The sequence below is a fragment of the Ostrea edulis genome, chromosome 8 (assembly GCF_947568905.1).
Source record: "Ostrea edulis chromosome 8, xbOstEdul1.1, whole genome shotgun sequence".
Classification (NCBI taxonomy): Eukaryota; Metazoa; Mollusca; class Bivalvia; order Ostreida; family Ostreidae; genus Ostrea; species Ostrea edulis.
Window position 1 is genome coordinate 559,933 of NC_079171.1, and position 19,860 is coordinate 579,792.

At 35.5% G+C, this 19,860-nt stretch overlaps 1 protein-coding gene across 7 annotated transcripts in view; it reads left to right on the plus strand.

Annotated features, from left to right (window-relative positions):
- The window catches only part of LOC125662074 (intermembrane lipid transfer protein VPS13A-like), a 194,987-nt gene that overhangs the window by 6,969 nt on the left and 168,158 nt on the right, over nt 1-19,860 (plus strand). For all 7 annotated transcript variants that reach the window (XM_056147820.1, XM_056147826.1, XM_056147822.1 and 4 more), the window contains exons 4-10: nt 2,244-2,339; nt 3,797-3,898; nt 4,398-4,567; nt 6,675-6,734; nt 12,995-13,075; nt 15,368-15,422; nt 16,589-16,719. In XM_056147820.1, the coding sequence (XP_056003795.1) occupies nt 2,244-2,339; nt 3,797-3,898; nt 4,398-4,567; nt 6,675-6,734; nt 12,995-13,075; nt 15,368-15,422; nt 16,589-16,719 (695 nt within the window). The remainder of the gene's footprint in view (nt 1-2,243; nt 2,340-3,796; nt 3,899-4,397; nt 4,568-6,674; nt 6,735-12,994; nt 13,076-15,367; nt 15,423-16,588; nt 16,720-19,860) is intronic.

A 19,860-nucleotide genomic window follows, 5' to 3' on the forward strand; every position in this document is an offset into this window, starting at 1 on the left:
CCAGCGTTTTCTATAGATTAAGTAATGTCCAGCAGTTGTGTCCAGCGTTTTCTATAGATTAAGTAAAGTCCAGCAGTTGTGTCCAGCGTTTTCTATAGATTAAGTAATGTCCAGCAGTTGTGTCCAGCATTTTCTATAGATTAAGTAATGTCCAGCAGTTGTGTCCAGCGTTTTCTTTAGAAAAGGTTCTGGTAAATTTTAATATAACACACTTGTCAATAATCAATACTCAAATTGTATAAAAATTACAAACAACAAAGTTATCATTACTTTAGGATGTAAAGAAAATCGATTACTTCTTTGAGTTTTTTTTTTGGGGTGTGTGTGTTTGTTCTGATATTAGTGACATCTATGTTCACTTGTCAAGGGTTAGGGTTAACAAGGGTCAACAAAGTTCCAGTAATAACTTGTCAGGGTCTGTATTATTTATTACACCCATTCTATTGTCTGTTCACTATTACTTAATATTAGCTTTGTTACTGACTGTCAACAGCAATGTTTTGGGTTGAAGGCGAGGCAGAGCCATTTACGGACGTTAATATTTCAAAACATTTCTGTAGACGGTTACAAACCTGATAAGTGTTTTGTTTTGTTGAGGACCAATTTATCTCATTTGTAATTATGTACAAGAAAGGAATTCAGTCTAAAAGACATTCTGGACACCATGATAATGCTGTATAAATGTTGTTACTTGTCATATACAGAAATTTACACTACAGTCACTTTTATCCAATGACAGAGTGTCACTCTAGTCCAAAGCAAAACAAAATTGTGTTATCTATCCTCCATTACCCCTTCCTTGTAGAGGGCTGATAATTTTATGTTTTCATTCTCCACCCTTCCTTCAGATGAGACTACATTCACTCTCCCCCCTTCCTTCGGATGAGACCACCTCCCCTCCCCCTCCCTTCGTATGATACCACATCCCCTCCCTCCCCTCCCTTCTGATGAGACCACACCCCCCTCCTTTTGGATGAGACCACATCCCCTCCCTCCCTCCCCCTCCCTTCGGATGAGACCACATCCCCTCCCTCTCCCTCCCTTCTGATGAGACCACACCCCCCTCCCTTCGGATGAGACCACATCCCCTACCCCTCACTTAGGATGAGATTACATTCACTCCCCCCTCCCTTCTGATACGACCACATCCCCTCCCTTTGAATGAGACTACATTCCCTCCCCCTCCCTTTGGATGAGACCACATCCCTTCCCTCTCCCTCCCTTTGGATGAGACCACATTCCCTCCCTCCCCTCCCTTCGGATGAGACCACATCCCCCCCCCCCCCCCCCCCCGAACTTTTCCTATGGGGATCCGGGTTAGAATGCATGTAAGTCCTCAGTTGACAATGGGTGACTTTTTGTTGTCATTAAAGGAGACTAAATGGGGCAATCCTTTGGATGAGACCACAAAAACCGTGGCACCGTGTCACAGCAGGTGTGACATGATAAAGATCCCATCCTGCTCAAAGGCCGTATGCGCCAAGCATAGGCCTAAAATTTTCAGCCCTTCACCAGCAATTGTGACGTCTCCATATAAACAAAAGATTCTTGAGTGGATGGTTAAACAATATACAACTGACACCCACCCACCCCCGAAAGTTCTGACCATGAATTTATGATGGAATTAAAGAAGACTATATTGTTTCAGTGTTTTTCCTACTGATTAGGTAGACTGTATATTGTTTCAGTGTTTTTCCTACTGATTAGGTAGACTGTATATTGTTTCAGTGTTTTTCCTACTGATTAGGTAGACCATATATTGTTTCAGTGTTTTTCCTACTGATTAGGTAGACTGTATATTGTTTCAGTGTTTTCCCTACTGATTAGGAATGGTAACGATAAAACAACAAACAAATTAGGAGTTTTCTTGCACGTCTAAAAATGTCATGTTTTAGAGTTAATGCAGAATAAAGAATTATATTAAAGAATAAAGAAGTATTCATTGTTTGCAATTTTACAAGACATTAGTGCCATTTTATTGACATCTGCTTTCTATTTTAAAGACAGTTAACTAGTACAACATTTCCTACAAAGGGAATTACGAGCCTCGAATTATGAAGACTTAGCTGTTTGTTTCTGGGCATTTTTTTAGCTTCAAAATTGGGAAAATCGATAATATTTGGCATTAAGAATAGTACCGTTTATTGATACCACTTATATGAGGAAATAATTACTGTGCTTAGAAATGAAATAAGAAAGTCTGTATTTAAATGAATGAAAAATGTGTGTTGCTATGGTTACAGGAAAGTTGACATTAAAGATTCCATGGAAGAACTTGTACAAAGAGGCGGTGATTGCGTCCATTGATGGACTGTATGCCCTCGCTGTTCCGAATGCAGGTATGGTAATAGCAGTACTGTAAAACAGTCTGTTTTAATCATGACTGATTAGTGTTAAACTCGTACAGTGACAGACAATGTTGTAAGTTCATTAGTCTTTGTTTGCTTGAGTTTTTTTATGAATCAAAGACAGGAATGTACCCCCCTAGCAACAGAAAAATTGTAAATACAGATGAACTTCCTCTAACCCTGAACTTTCCTATCTCAAACATCAAATTGTAAATACAGATGAACTTCCCTATCTCAAGCATCAAATTATAAATACAGATGAACTTCCCTATCTCAAACATCAAATTGTAAATACAGATGAACTTCGCTATCTCAAGCATCAAATTGTAAATACAGATGAACTTCCCTATCTCAAGCATCAAATTGTAAATACAGATGAACTTCCCTATCTCAAGCATCAAATTGTAAATACAGATGAACTTCCCTATCTCAAACATCAAATTGTAAATACAGATGAACTTCCCTATCTCAAGCATCAAATTGTAAATACAGATGAACTTCCCTATCTCAAGCATCAAATATTTCAAATACCATGGATATGTTGAAGTGAGTTAGAAGTAGTGATGAAACGATTGTCGCCGATGATCGATTGTCGGTCGTTCAGAGACCCACGATGCTACTAATCGATTACAAAATAAAAGTCGCCGACATCGTTGACCAAATACAATCCGCAAATCACTTCAACTTTGTTCAAATTTTATTTTCTGTATGTCAAACCCGATCAAATATAAGCAAAGAAAATGGCGGGAGATATGAAGGACGGTAACAACAATGACATTCAACGGTCAAAATAAAGGAGTCTATCTCTGATATCTTTGATACATTGAGATTATAGATAAATTCCATTACTTGATATATTGGAATTCTGATTTATATATCAGTGAATAAATTAAACAAAGAATTCAAATGTTGTTTCCATACATTTAATGATTCTGTTACATCTAATTTGAGGGGAAAACACTTAAATGCCAATTCCGATTATAATCGATTATTAATCGAGTACATGTGTCCGATTATTGCAGATAATCGATTGTGGTTTTAGGTCCGATTGCCCATCACTAGTTAGAAGTTCTAAATACATTTTCTTCATGTGTATTAGCCTCAATGTCTTGAACCCTCGAATATCTTGAATGCTTATATTCTCCATGACGATAGGTGATATTTATAACTACAAGTGTCACACTTACTTGAATGTTTGTGTTTGATAGTGATTGTCAGTGTGTTTGATAGTGATTGTCAGTGTGTTTGTCAGTGTGTTTGATAGTGATTGTCAGTGTGTTTGTTAGTGATTGTCAGTGTGTTTGATAGTGATTGTCAGTGTGTGTGATAGTGATTGTCAGTGTGTTTGATAGTGATTGTCAGTGTGTTTGATAGTGATTGTCAGTGGAGCATTTTATACATATGTAATGTTACTTTTATCCTTACAGTACTTTGATGATTTTTTTTAGCTATCAAATATAATGCTGAGAAGGAAGAAAAGGCAAAACAAGAATCGAAGCAGAAAAAATTACAACAGATGGAGGAGGCTAAGAAAGCTGCTGCTGAGAAAGGTGAGCTGTCTGTCCGTCTGTCTGTGTGTCTGTCCATCTGCCTGTGTCTGTCTGTCTGTGTGTCTGTCCATCTGTCTGTGTGTCTTTCCATCTGTCTGTGTGTCTTCCATTTGTCTGTCTGTCTGTCCATCTGTGTGTATGTCTGTCCATCTGTCTGTGTGTCCGTCCATCTGTCTGTGTGTCTGTCCATCTGTCTGTGTGTCTGTCCATCTGTGTGTGTATGTGTCCATCTGTCTGTGTGTCTGTCCATCTGTGTGTGTGCATGTCCATCTGTCCATCTGTCTGTGTGTCTGTCCATCTGTGTGTCTGTCAATCTGTCTGTGTGTCATCTCTCTGTACATCGGTCTGTCTGTGTGTGCGTGTCCATCTGTCTGTGTGTCCTAATATATTTTGCAGCATGAGCATTGCTCTTGTTTTCATGCATTTTTGTGAATAAAAAATAATTCACTACATCCATGAAGATCAGTGTGTTGCATATCAACCATTTCCTCCGCCGCAGGTAAAGAAACGGAGCAGAAGAGAGATTCGTTTGCAGAGAAAATGGCTGCCCAGATCATCAAGAACCTTCAGGTGCAGGTTCAGAATATCCACATCCGATACGAAGACGCGTACACCAATCCCGCCCACCCCTTCGCTATTGGAGTCAGCCTGGCAGAACTTCTCTTCCAGGTAATATAAAGATGATATTAGACTCTGAGTCAGTGGAATGTTTTAAGGCGGTACACTACATCGTCATAATGCCTGACTTCCTTTTAAAACATGAACAAAAAATATAAATATTAGCAATATTTGTTGAGTCCTTTTTAATTTGATTGCTTAGCTGAGTAGCTCAGTTGGGATGAAGGGTTATTATTTTTATGCCCCCCTTTGAAAAAGAGGGGGCATATTGTTTTGCAACTGTCTGTCGGTCGGTCGGTCTGTAGACCATGTGTTGTCCGCTCAATATCTTGAGAACCATTCACTTGATCGTAATGATATTTCATATGTGGGTTGGTTATGAGTAGAAGAGGACCCCTATTGATATTCAGGTCAAAAGGTCAAAGGTCAAGGGTCAATCTACCCTGGACATAGGAATATAATGTCCGCTCAATATCTTGAGAATCCTTTGCTTGAAAAACATCAACCTTAGCACACTGGTACATCCTAAGGAGTAGATGACCCCTATTGATTTTGAGGTCAAAGGTCAAGGGTCAAACTGGGCATAGGAATATAGTGACCATTCAATGTATAGAGAATCCTTTGCTTGACAGACATCAAACTTGGTACACCAGTACATCTTCAGAAGAAAATGACCCCTATTGATTTTGAGGTCACATGGTCAAAGGTCAAGGGTCAAACTGGACATAGGAATATACTGTCCGTTCAGTATCTTGAGAACCCTTTGCTTGACAGACATCAAACTTGGTACACTGGTACAACTTTAGGAGAAGATGACCCCTATTGATTTTGAGGTCACATGGTCAAAGGTCAAGGGTCAAACTGGACGTAGGAATATACTGTCCATTCAATATCTTGAGAACCCTTTGCTTGACAGACATCAAACTTGGTACACTGGTACATCTTCAGGAGAAGATGACCCATATTGATTTTGAGGTCAAAGGTCAATTGTTGAACTGGACATAGTAATATATTGTCTCCTATATTTTAAGAATTATTTGCTTGATTGACACCAAACTTGGTACACTGGTACAGCATAAGGAGTAGATGACCCCTATTGATTTTTAGGTCACATGGTCAATTCACTCTTGACATAGGAAGATATTGTCTGCTCATTATTTTGAATTGATGATACTACTATCAATTAAATGATGTGTGTGTATAACCCTTTTCAATTTTGCACCTTGGGGGGCATATGTGTTTTACAAACATCTCTTGTTTATTTACAAAAAGTCACCCATTTTCAACAACAAAGTCACCCATTCTCAACAACAAAAAGTCACCCATTCTCAACAACAAAAAGTCACCCATTCTCAACATCAAAAATTCACCCATTCTCAACAACAGTCACCCATTCTCAACAACAACAAAAAATTCACCCATTCTCAACAATAAAGTCATCCATTCTCAACAACAAAAAGTCACCCACTCTCAACAACAAAAAGTCACCCACTCTCAACAACAAAAAGTCACCCATTCTCAACAACAAAAAGCCACCCATTCTCAACAATAGCAAAAACTCACCCATTCTCAACAACAAAAACTCACCCATTCTCAACAATAAAGTCACCCATTCTCAACAACAAAAAGTCACCCATTTACCCAATTTTATGAGCAAAATTTCCAAAATGTCTTCAGAAATCGAAAATATGTTGTATAATGTGAACTTGCGAGTGAAAATCGATAGAGTTGAGAAATGTTAAAATGGTTGTTTTGTTATTCATGTATTGTAAGCTTTACTTGGACGGAAAAGACTGTAAACTCAATTTCCTCAATTTATCAAAGAACAATGATGATTTTCCCAAGCCTAACCCTAACCCTAACCCCATCCCTAACCCTAACCCTAAACCCTAAACCCCAACCCTAACCCTAACCCTAAACCCTAAACCCTAACCCTAACCCCAACCCTAACCCTAACCCAAGTGAAGGAGATTAAGAAGTGCTGTAATGGCTCTGTTTCCATCACTTTTTATTTTTTGTTTTTATCACTTTTTTAAATTTCAATTTCTTCACTTTTTACATTGATTTTCATCACTTTTCACTTTCATCACTTTTTACTTTCATCACTTTTTACTTTCATTTTCATGAAATTTTTCTCATGCTTTGTCTTTCGCTGTAGACTACAGATGAAAACTGGAAACCATGCGTTCTAAAAGAAGTCGTGAACCAAGTTTTCAAGGTAACAGTTTCTTTTTAGGTGACCAATTGCATTTAGTCTGCGTCCATTGTCGTGAGTCGTCCATCGTGCATTAGCAATTGATCATTTAAATTTTTAACCACTGTTCCAATTCTTTTCAAATTTGGTATGAAGCATCTGTGGGACAAAGTGGACAAAAATTGTAAATTTCAGGATTCCTGCACCCCAGGGGCCCTAGGGGTAGGGTAAAAACAGGCAAAAATTTACTAATTTTTAAAAAATCTTCTTTGCAACCAGATATCTTTAAGAAAAACTAAATGCGTAATTGTGTCAAACAGGAAGACCTCTACCAAAATTGTAAATTTCACGATTCCCGTGGAAGAGGTTCTGACTCCAGGGTGGGGCCAACCTTAATATATATAGTGTATATCTGTAAAAACCCCAGTCTGATACTAAATTGAAATGAAATAGATATTTAGAAGGAGAAGGTAGATCTTTACCAAAATTGTAAATTTCATGATCCCAGGGGGTAAGGGTTTGGTTCCAGGGCCATGATGTCCATGCATGCGGGTCTGGTATGAGGACCCATTCAAAGTTGAAAATTGACTGCGTTTTCCCAAATTTTGATTGAAAATATCCCAAATTATCAGCTGACAAACATAGAAAATATGGTATCTCCATTGTTATAACTAATACCCAGGTGACCAATTAAGCCTTTGGGCTTCTTATTAGTATCTTACATGCTGAGCACCTGTCTAGTAATGAAGGGGTGGATCATGAATAACGTAGATATCTTAATAAGTAAATATCAGCTTTGATCAGTGGTTAGAGCACCTGTCTAGTAATGAAGGGGTGGATCGTGGATATCAGCTTAGATCAGTGGTTAGAGCACCTGACTAGTAATGAAGGGGTGGATCGTGGATATCAGCTTAGATCAGTGGTTAGAGCACCTGTCTAGTAATGAAGGGGTGGATCGTAGATATCGGCTTAGATCAGTGGTTAGAGCACCTGTCTAGTAATGAAGGGGTGGATCGTGGATATCAGCTTAGATCAGTGGTTAGAGCACCTGACTAGTAATGAAGGGGTGGATCGTGGATATCAGCTTAGATCAGTGGTTAGAGCACCTGTCTAGTAATGAAGGGGTGGATCGTGGATATCAGCTTAGATCAGTGGTTAGAGCACCTGTCTAGTAATGAAGGGATGGATCGTGGATATCAGCTTAGATCAGTGGTTAGAGCACCTGACTAGTAATGAAGGGGTGGATCATGGATATCAACTTAGATAGCTGCCAAAGAATTTTACATTTACATGAAAGCTTCCTGACATAATGCAGATTCAAGTTTGTAAAAATCATGGCCCTAGGAAGTAGGTTGGTGCCACAACAGGGATCAAAGTTTCACATGCGAATATATAAGGAAAATCTTTAAATATCGGCCAAGGTAAATCAGGTGAGCGATTTGGCCCTTGGGCCTCTTGTTATTATATACCCATCAATGTTTTGTTATTTGATATAGTGGATTTCACAGAGTGTGATCCGAATTTCCGGATCACTACACAGGTGTTTTCTGATTCCATATCAGTATCCTCTGAAACTGATGATGTCACAATGCATCAGCGCAAAGTTTTTTGTGGAAAATATTGACTTCGTCACAAACAAAACTGCGTACATAAAATACAATTTCACTGTATGTCTGTGTTTTTGATAATTTGGATTACATTTATTATCTTATAAATGTGAATTTAGATATACATAAGGGTATATAATAGATTTATCATTACTACAATAACTTGATCTGAAGAGTTTGATCATGTCTTGTTGACAGGTGCCGATCATCAGATGCTTCTCGTCTCGTGTGATGATCCGCACCTGTCAACTCGACTTGATCTGATCGAGTTACTGTAGTAATAGTATATATGTATTAGATGTGAATTTACAATGTTTACGCTGTTCCCATTTTGTATTTGATGTGAATTTACGATGTTTACGCTGTTCTTGTTTTGTATTAGATGTGAATTTACGATGTTTACGCTGTTCTCGTTTTTCAGTTGGTGAATTTACGATGTTTACGCTGTTTGCATTTTACAGTTGGCATACATGCCAACTTTTAAAAATCCCCATGGGGGATTTTGCGTGCGACGACCTTTTTTCATAGCTCAAAATTCACGACATTGTATCATGAAAATAAATATTTGTCTTTTCAAATAAAATATCAATCTAATCATTGCACATGTATCATACATTAACACAACATCAAGTGTGTTTGACCATTAACTTTAACAAAACTATAAAAAAAAACAACACTTTGAAAGGTATACATAAATACTTTATTAAAATCATCCATTCAGCAAAAAATCCTCTCCAACAAGTCACATACATATTATCAAATAATACTTAAAGTTGCATCCTTTTACACCATATAAACAATGGCTGGTCTATATATATATATCAAAATTTGAATTAAAGCACATGCATTTAGGTACGACTACAAAGGCGATCTTGCTTGTCTGTAAACATGGGCCTGCAGAGTCTGGTGGAACAATCTGCATTGCAACCAGGAAAGAAGTGATTTGCCCTGTTATGAAGTTTGCAAACAAAACCTTTGCACCCATGACATCTGAAATAATTACCAGGAAAAAACACATCAAAATATACGATTTACTTGTAAATTAAGGCTACTTGCTAATATAAAATTCAGTACAGATTTGTGCGAATTACGCATCACAAAGTCTATTGAATACTACACTATATAGACTATACAATATATCGCTATAGAGAGATATATTCGGATAGCCTATATTATTATAGTTGGAAAAAAATACATTTGACGTACCTTATTGCATATTTTGGATGCTGTCAGCGAGAGGCAAAAATCAGGAATGTCCGATTGTTTGGTGGTGACACTATCATCGTTGTCATTCACGTTTGTGTAAAGGATATGTCAATTTGAAGTCTTCCTGATTAATTACTATCAAAACATGCTTCGCACTGTCCAATAAGCACCCTGACACTGGCAGACCAGGTAAATTACACCACCCCGATACCATGCGACAGAGGTAAAAAGCAATGGCTGACTATTGTCCCGATTTCTGATTGGCCAGTTCAGAAATGACGCAGGATTTCAAATTCTGGTTGGAAATGGGGGTTTGTTGTCGTAAAATGGGAGATATTTTTAGAAATCAGGATTTCAGGGTATTTTTAGCTCTTCTGAGCCAAAGGCTCAAAGAGCTAATGCTATGGCCATTTGTGTGGTGTGCGGTGTGCGTAAACTTTTTAGAAAAAGGGCTATAACTCAAGAACCCCTTGGCCAATTTCTTTCAAATTTGTTACAGGGTATCATTGGCCCAAGGGCTTTCATACATAATAAATAAAGGGATGTGACCCTTTAACAAGGGGAGATAATCAGGAAAATACAAACAAAAGTAGTGATTGCTAAAAAATCTTCTTCTCAAGAACCACAGGGCAGATTATCACCAAACTTACACATAAGGATGAGGATATGTTGTAGATTAAAAGTTGTTCTAGGCATTACCCTGGGGCAAAGGGCATGGTCTCAAGGTCACTTCAAAGTTGACCTAAATTTAAATTTTTTTTAAATTCCTTAAATCTTAGATATTTTAGTCATTATAAGGACTAGGATCATCAAATTTTGACAGTTGATGCATCTTAGGACCTTGTGTCAAGATGTCTCAAAAGTAGGTCACGGTGACCTACTTTTTGAATTTTGCAGATATTTATTTTAAAATTAATTTTGATGCATATCTTGGACACTTTGAAGCCTATGATCATCAAAACTTGTCAGTTGGTGGATCATGGGACCTTGAAATGCGTCAACTAAAAAATAGATCACCGTGACCTACTTTCTGAATTTGATGGCTTATCATTTATAGATATATTTTAAGTTGTTATTTCAAATACCGAGAGGTTTAGAATCATCAAATCTTGTAAGTTGATGCATCTTGAGGCCTTGAAACATATTTATAAAAAAAGTAGGTCACAGTGACCTACTTTTTGAATTTTGCAGATATTCAAATTTCACATTTTCAATTTTAGATGCATATTTTGGGCACTGTAAAACCTAGGATCATCAAACTTTGTCAGTTGATGCGTCTTCAGTCTTCGGTTCGTGTCGACCAAAAAGTAGGTCACCGTGACCTACTTTTGGTATTTGACAGCTAAATTACTATATTTCAGACACTATTTGACCTACAATCATCAAACTTTGTCAGTTGATGCATCTTGAGTCTTCGGAGTGTATCAACCAAAAAGTAGGTCACTGTGACCTACTTTTGGCATTTGACAGTTATATTTATATATTTCAGTCACTAATTGACCTACAATCATCAAACTTTGACAGTTGATGCATCTTGAGTCAATGGAGTGTGTCGACCAAAAAGTAGGTCACCTTGACCTACTTTTGGAATTTGACGGCTATATTTATATATTTCAAATACTATTTGACCTACAGTCATCAAACTTTGTCAGTTGATGGGTCTTGCATGTTCGAAGGGTTTCGACCAAAAAGTAGGTCAACTTGACCTACTTTTGGAATTGGACACCTATATTTATACATTTCAGATACTATTTGACCTACAGTCATCAAACTTTGTCAGTTGATGCATCTTGAGTCTTCGGAGTGTATCAACCAAAAAGTAGGTCACTGTGACCTACTTTTGGAATTGGACGGCTATATTTATATATTTCAGATACTATTTGACCTACAGTCATCAAACTTTGTCAGTTGAGGGGTCTTGCATGTTCGGAGTTCGCTGACCAGAAAGTAGGTCACCATGACCTACGATTGGAATTTGACAGCTATATTTCAATATTCAGATACTAATTGGCTTAAAATCATCAAACTTTGTCAGTTGATATTTCTTGGGTTCTCAAAATGTGTAAACCAAAAAGTAGGTCACATTGACCTACTTTTTTGAATTCTTAGGATTTAACTAAAGATTTAGAATACTAAGAGGCTAAGAATAGAAATGGTGGGGTTGTACAATTTATCAGAAGAGCGATTCTAGGCCCTTGGGCCTCTTGTTGCAATCCCGATCGGGATATCGGGATTTGCCTTTTCAACTGCTTCAAATTGGGAAAATCCCGCACAAATCGGGAAAGTTGGCATGTATGAGTTCAACTTGGTGAATTGACGATGTTTACGCTGTTTTCGTTTTGTATTAGATGTGAATTGACGATGTTTACGCTGTTTTCGTTTTGTATTAGATGTGAATTTACGATGTTTACGCTGTTTTCGATTTACAGTTGGTGAATTGACGATGTTTACGCTGTTCTTGTTTTGTATTAGATACGAGTTTACGATGTTTACACTGTTCTTGTTTTGTATTAGATGTGAATTTACGATGTTTACGCTGTTTTCGTTTTACAGTTGGTGAATTTACGATGTTTACGCTGTTCTTGTTTTGTATTAGATGTGAATTTACGATGTTTACGCTGTTCTTGTTTTGTATTAGATACGAATTTACAATGTTTACGCTGTTCTTGTTTTGTTTTAGATGTGAATTTACGATGTTTACGCTGTTCTCGTTTTGTATTAGATGTGAATTTACGATGTTTATGCTGTTCTCGTTTTACAGTTGGTGAATTTATGATGTTTACGCTGTTCTTGTTTTGTATTAGATGTGAATTTACGATGTTTACGCTGTTCTTGTTTTGTATTCGATGTGAATTTACGATGTTTACGCTGTTCTCGTTTTACAGTTGGTGAATTTACGATGTTTACGCTGTTCTTGTTTTGTATTAGATGTGAATTTACGATGTTTACGCTGTTCTTGTTTTGTATACGATGTGAATTTATGATGTTTACGCTGTTCTCGTTTTGTATTAGATATGAATTTACGATGTTTACGCTGTTCTTGTTTTGTATTAGATACGAGTTTACGATGTTTACGCTGTTCTCGTTTTGTATTAGATGTGAATTTACAATGATTACGCTGTTCTCGTTTTGTATTAGATACGAGTTTACGATGTTTACGCTGTTCTCGTTTTGTATTAGATGTGAATTTACGATGTTTACGCTGTTCTCGTTTTGTATTAGATACGAGTTTACGATGTTTACGCTGTTCTCGTTTTGTATTAGATGTGAATTTACGATGTTTACGCTGTTCTCGTTTTGTATTAGATGTGAATTTATGATGTTTACGCTGTTCTCGTTTTGTATTAGATGTGAATTTACGATGTTTACGCTGTTCTCGTTTTGTATTAGATGTGAATTTACGATGTTTACACTGTTCTCGTTTTGTATTAGATTTGAATTTACGATGTTTACGCTGTTTTCGTTTTACAGTTAGTGAAGTTGGATTCTCTAGCGGTGTACTGGGACAGTAGTGCCGAGTTGTATTCCTCACTAGAGAATGTTCGACTCCTTGTAAGTAAATAAAGTTAATCTATTTAATTCTGTAGATTAAAGTTAGTCTATTGAATAACGTAGATTTCTGAATAAGTAAATAAAGTTAGTCTATAGTCTATTGAATAACAGTAAAATGGCTGAAATATTGCCAAAACGGCATAAAAAAATCAATCAATCTATTGAATACCGTAGATTTCTTGATATATAATCAATTATTGAGACATCACCAGCTTACCACAAATTCAGACCTATGATTAGTCCTGGTAATCTGGTATTAACTTACCTGAACTCTAGTACTTCTGTTCCAAGCTATAAGTCCTGTGGGGATCCGGGTTACAATAGTTCCTCAGTACCCCATGCTTGTTGTACATGTAAGAGGTGACTAAAAGGGGTGGTCCTTCAGATAAAACTGCAAAAACGGAGGCCCCGTGTCATGGCAGGTGTAGCACGATAAAAACCCTCCTTGCACAAAAGACTGTAAGCACCGAGCATAGGTCTCAGCCCTTCAGCAGCAATGGTGATGTCTCCATATCAGTGAAAAATTCTCGAGAGGGACATTAAACAAAATACAATCAATCAATCTCCTTCTGAGAAATGAAAAATATGCATGATACTATGATTCTGATACTAATATGATACTGATACTAATATGATTCTGACACTATGATACTGATACTAATATGATACTAATACTAATATGATACTGATTCTAATATGATGCTGATACTAATATGATACTGATACTAATATATATGATACTGATATTAATATGATACTGATACTAATATGATTCTGACACTATGATACTGATACTAATATGATACTAATACTAATATGATTCTGATACTAATATGATACTGATACTAATATGATACTGATACTAATATGATTCTGATACTGATACTAATATGATACTGATACTAATATGATGCTGATACTAATATGATTCTGATACTGATACTAATATGATACTGATACTAATATGATTCTAATATGATACTGATACTAATATGATACTGATTCTAATGTGATACTGATACTAATATGATTCTGATACTATGATACTGATTCTAATATGATACTGATACTAATATGATACTGATACTATGATACTGATTGTAATATGATACTGATACTAATATGATACTAATACTAATATGATACTGATACTAATATGATACTGATACTAATATGATACTTATATGATACTGATACTAATATGATTTTGACACTATGATACTGATACTAATATGATACTGATACTAATATGATACTGATACTAATATGATACTAATACTAATATGATACTGATACTAATATGATACTGATACTAATATGATACTAATATGATACTGATACTAATATGATACTGATACTAATATGATTCTGATACTAATATGATACTGATACTAATATGATACTGATACTAATATGATACTAATATGATACTGATACTAATATGATTCTGAAGCGTTGTGTCACTTCAAATCAAGATACCATCTGAATTTTTTGACGTCTTAAATTTCTTAGTGTCATCATGGACAGATAATTAATTACGATGATAAGATCATCTTAAATTTCCAAGTGTCATCATGGACAGATAATTAATTATGATGATAAGATCGTCTTAATATTCCTAGTGTCATTATGGACAGATAATTAATTACGATGATTAGATCGTCTTAAATTTCCTAGTGTCATCATGGACAGATAATTATGATGATAAGATCGTCTTAAATTTCCTAATGTATTTATTTACAGATAATTAATTACGATGATAAGATCGTCTTAAATTTCCTAATGTATTTATTTACAGATAATTAATCACGATGATAAGATCGTCTTAAATTTCCTAATGTATTTATTTACAGATAATTACGATGATAAGATCGTCTTAAAATTTCTTAATGTATTTATTTACAGATAATTAATTACGATGATAAGATCATCTTAAATTTCCTAATGTCATCAACATCAAGGAGAGATATTTTAATAACGATAATTAAATCCTGATGTCAAGCTTGAAGAGATTAGGTTAGGGTAGGTCTTTAAACAGGGACAACACAATTATTATTTTTACGCCTTAGTCATCATTAGACTCCTGCCTCCTGTTGATAAAATACTACAAATATTATTAGTAGACTACTGATAAATCAGTATTAGACTCCTGTTGATAAAATACTACAAATATTATTAGTAGACTACTGATAAATCATTATTAGACTAGCGAGTATCAGAATAAATATTGGGTTAATTAAATTTTCTTGTAGAGGGCAATTTGTTGAATTTTAATTTCTTGTGTTTTTACAGGAGAAATTAGGAAAAGAAATAGCAGGAAAAGACCACTCAACGACACACCAGTTCTGTAAGACTTCTATGAAATGAATTTTATGTTTGAAAATGCAGGCGGATACTAACTACATCTGTCATGAAATGTTAATTCTTCATCAAAAGTGAGTGAAGCAGTTCATTTCCCTGTGTATTTTCAAAATGAAATTATTTTTTTTATATTTACATTCTGCTTTCTTTTCTGTTCGACATTTGGTGACATCTCCATATCATGACATGAGTGGAAAATTTTCGAAAGGATTGTTAAACAGTTGCCAGATACAATCAATCAATCTTTCTGTCGGAATTCCCAGCCGTACTATATTTATAAAGAATCATACACGTTCATGAGAAAATGGCTATCATTACAATTTGTAAAGATATCAATGGCAAAAACATTGGAAATCTAAATATCTACTGATGAAACACATCATAAAGACTGCCATCATTCTAGGTCTAGAAATCTGGCTTTGACTGGTCTTAACATGTAAAGAAAGTATTTTCACTTATTGAATATGCAAGTCACATGACTTCGAAATGAGAGAGCTAGTGTGAACATATGAATGACAAAATTGTAATTGTTATGAAATCTTTATCCAGTAAAGAGAGTTTTGGTTCTTTGACTAATGGATACTTGTGTAGTCAAACAGATGAAATTGATTTTGTACATTGTGGACCTTTGATGTTTTATTCATTCTAAACTTTAGATAAGTATTTAGAATTTACTGTCTAGCTTTCCAGACTAAATTTGATTGGGCTGATGAAGTTCATTTTTGATATTTTGTAATAATTTCATCCTCTTGAGTGTTTTAATTATTTTGCCTTGCCATCTAGTCCTTTCAGTACTATGATTAATCCTTTCAGTACTTTTATCAACCCTTTATGTCCTGGGCCTCCGTGGCCGAGTGGTTAGAGCATCGTGCTCAAAATCACATGGCCTCTCACCTCTGTCGGCGCGGGTTTGAATCCTGCTCGCGTCGGTAAGTGAGAAAGTTTTCCAGTTTACTTTCAGAAGGTCGGTGGTCTCTTCCCAGGTACATTGTATCTGGGTTCTCTCTTCCACCAATAAAAACTGGGCGCCACCAGATAACTGAAAAATTGTTGAGTGTGACGGAAAATATAACAATCAATCAACCTTTCAGTACTTTGATTAATCCTTTAAGTTTTTTGATTGATCCTTTCAGTACTTTGATTATTTTTCAGTAATCAAGCCAATCTCCTCGGTGGCCCACCTCAAACTGAACATGAAGCCGGAGTTGAACAACTTCAGTCTTCCTAAGGCCTTCCTCACGGTAGTGTTCGATGAGATCGCTGTTGGATTGTCGAAACTCCAGGTGAGTTAGTCTGCAGTCCTAATTTTATCATATTTTATATTGGATCCAAGGGTTTTCCTTTCTGAGTGGTGGATCCCAGGCTTTTGATTATCAAGGGTTAGCGTTAGCAAGTTGTTTTGAATAAAGATTCTTTCTAATTGATTTATACTCATAATTCAGCTCTATTCCATTGTGAAAATTAATGATTATTTTCCGATTTCAAACATAAACTTATCAATTCAGTTTGGCCCGGACATCTTATAAATACTTGCAAACTTGTGGAAATGACTCGGGTTGTATGATATTGACAGTATTATTCTGTGTTGTATGATATTGACAGTGTTATTCTGTGTTGTATGATATTGACAGTGTTATTCTGTGTTGTATGATAGTGACAGTGTTATTCTGTATGATATTGACAGTGTTATTCTGTGTTGTATGATATTGACAGTATTATTCTGTATGTTGTATGATATTGAAAGTGTTATTCTGTGTTGTATGATATTGACAGTGTTATTCTGTGTTGTATGATATTGACAGTGTTGTTCTGTATGATATTGACAGTGTTGTTCTGTATGATATTGACAGTGTTATTCTGTATGTTGTATGATATTGACAGTGTTATTCTGTGTTGTATGATATTGACAGTGTTATTCTGTGTTGTATGTTGACAGTGTTATTCTGTGTTGTATGATAGTGACAGTGTTATTCTGTATGATATTGACAGTGTTATTCTGTATGATATTGACAGTGTTATTCTGTGTTGTATGATATTGACAGTGTTATTCTGTATTGTATGATATTGACAGTGTTATTCTGTGTTGTATGATATTGACAGTGTTATTCTGTGTTGTATGATATTGACAGTGTTATTCTGTATGATATTGACAGTGTTATTCTGTATTGTATGATATTGACAGTGTTATTCTGTGTTGTATGATATTGACAGTGTTATTCTGTATCAGTGCTTTCATTAAGAGCCGGTACCCAGTACTTTTACCCGCCTACAATTGCATTAAGTACCGGCAGAAAAAATCTTTTGCAAAAAAAAAAAAAATTGTAAAATATTTTTAATCGTAAGTTTCTTCATAAAAGCCTTAAAATTGGCTTGAAAACTTTCTATTCGTTGCGTTCGGTTGATCGAGTTTGTTTTGGTGCTCTCTTCGAGGTCAGCGTCATTTCGACAGCTTTTTCCGCATTCTCTCACCAGAGGGCGCGCTACGCAAGCTTCACTTTCACCTCTGTTATCGTCTGATAAATAGTTCGGCTAAACACATGATATCGCTCGGACAAAATGACGTCTTTGACTCCAACAGAAAGGCACGTTTCTGTTCTTTGTGCAATGTCAGATTTTCATCATTATAATCTCGCTAGTTTTTTTTAATGTAGAATCCATAGTTACGAAGTGAAAGTGAAATCATACATTTGACAAGACAAAATAGTTCCATAAAAATGGAGGTTGCACTAACGTAATACAGCGTTTCGATACAACAAATTTGATAACAGAAGGTGCACAAAATGAAACTGTCGAAACAGTTGATTCAGAATGCCAGACAGACATCACGGGGGACAACATCAGACAAATGTTAAGAGAGGAAGTCAAGGCTGCATGTAAACAAATGTTGCAAGAGGATGAGTATGATGAGGATGGCTATGAAAGTGATGAAAGTGATGCCAACAGTGACTTTGAATTTTGACTTGTTGACTTTGAAAAAATGGAAACTGAGAATTCTAAATAGAAAATTAAGATTAAATGATTCAATAGCACTGAATACATAGTTTATTAAATATGTTTTAGGAACAAACATACTTGCACTAAAATTTTTGAATCAGCACACATTTCAAAATTTACAAATAGTTACATGTATGAAAACAGAAAGTGTTTTTTGTATAGACTGTCCATTGTAAAATTTAATAATGAAATTCTTTTCTGAAAAATGATGAATCTTAAGAAACAGTACTTTGTATCATAATCATTTGCAAAATTTTAATCAATCAAAGATCTGAATTAACCAAATGAAAATTATTTCATGTTCAGTTGCTAGAACAAAAATCATAATACTAAGCAAAATGATGTCATGTGCAAATACTTGTAGCCACAGAAAACCAAAACAATATGAAAATGAATCAATCAAAGAGACTGCACTCCATTCAACTTTGAATAAAGAAAACAAAAACTTTCATATTTACAACATCATTTATTTAAAATATTTGCATTTTTATTAAGTAATAAACATGTCACAACAGTTTAACATCATGTTTCAATCAATATTAACCCTCAATTTTACAGATAAAAAAGCCCTTTTAACACAAAATTCAGTTAAAAAAATAGCAGTATCAAATGCTGAAAACCCAGGAGCTTCTGGGGGCCTTTGCCCCCCTAGACCCCCCACCAGGGCATTGCCCTGGACCCACTGGGGGCCTTAGGCCTTAGGCGGCCCCCAGACCCCTCGCCCTCAGGCTGGGGGTACCTCCTGAGAATCAGGAGGTACCCTCAGCCTTTAAAATTAATGAAACCCCTGCTGTATGATATTGACAGTGTTATTCTGTATGATATTGACAGTGTTATTCTGTGTTGTATGATATTGACAGTGTTATTCTGTGTTGTATGATATTGACAGTGTTGTTCTGTATGATATTGACAGTGTTATTCTGTGTTGTATGATATTGACAGTGTTGTTCTGTATGATATTGACAGTGTTATTCTTTGTTGTATGATATTGACAGTGTTGTTCTGTATGATATTGACAGTGTTATTCTGTGTTGTATGATATTGACAGTGTTATTCATTATGATATTGACAGTGTTATTCTGTGTTGTATGATATTGACAGTGTTATTCATTATGATATTGACAGTGTTATTCTGTGTTGTATGATATTGACAGTGTTATTTTGTATGATATTGACAGTGTTATTCTGTGTTGTATGATATTGACAGTGTTATTCTGTGTTGTATGATATTGACAGTGTTATTCTGTGTTGTATGATATTGACAGTGTTATTTTGTATGATATTGACAGTGTTATTCTGTATGATATTGACAGTGTTATTCTGTGTTGTATGATATTGACAGTGTTATTCTGTGTTGTATGATATTGACAGTGTTATTCTGTATGATATTGACAGTGTTATTCTGTGTTGTATGATATTGACAGTGTTAT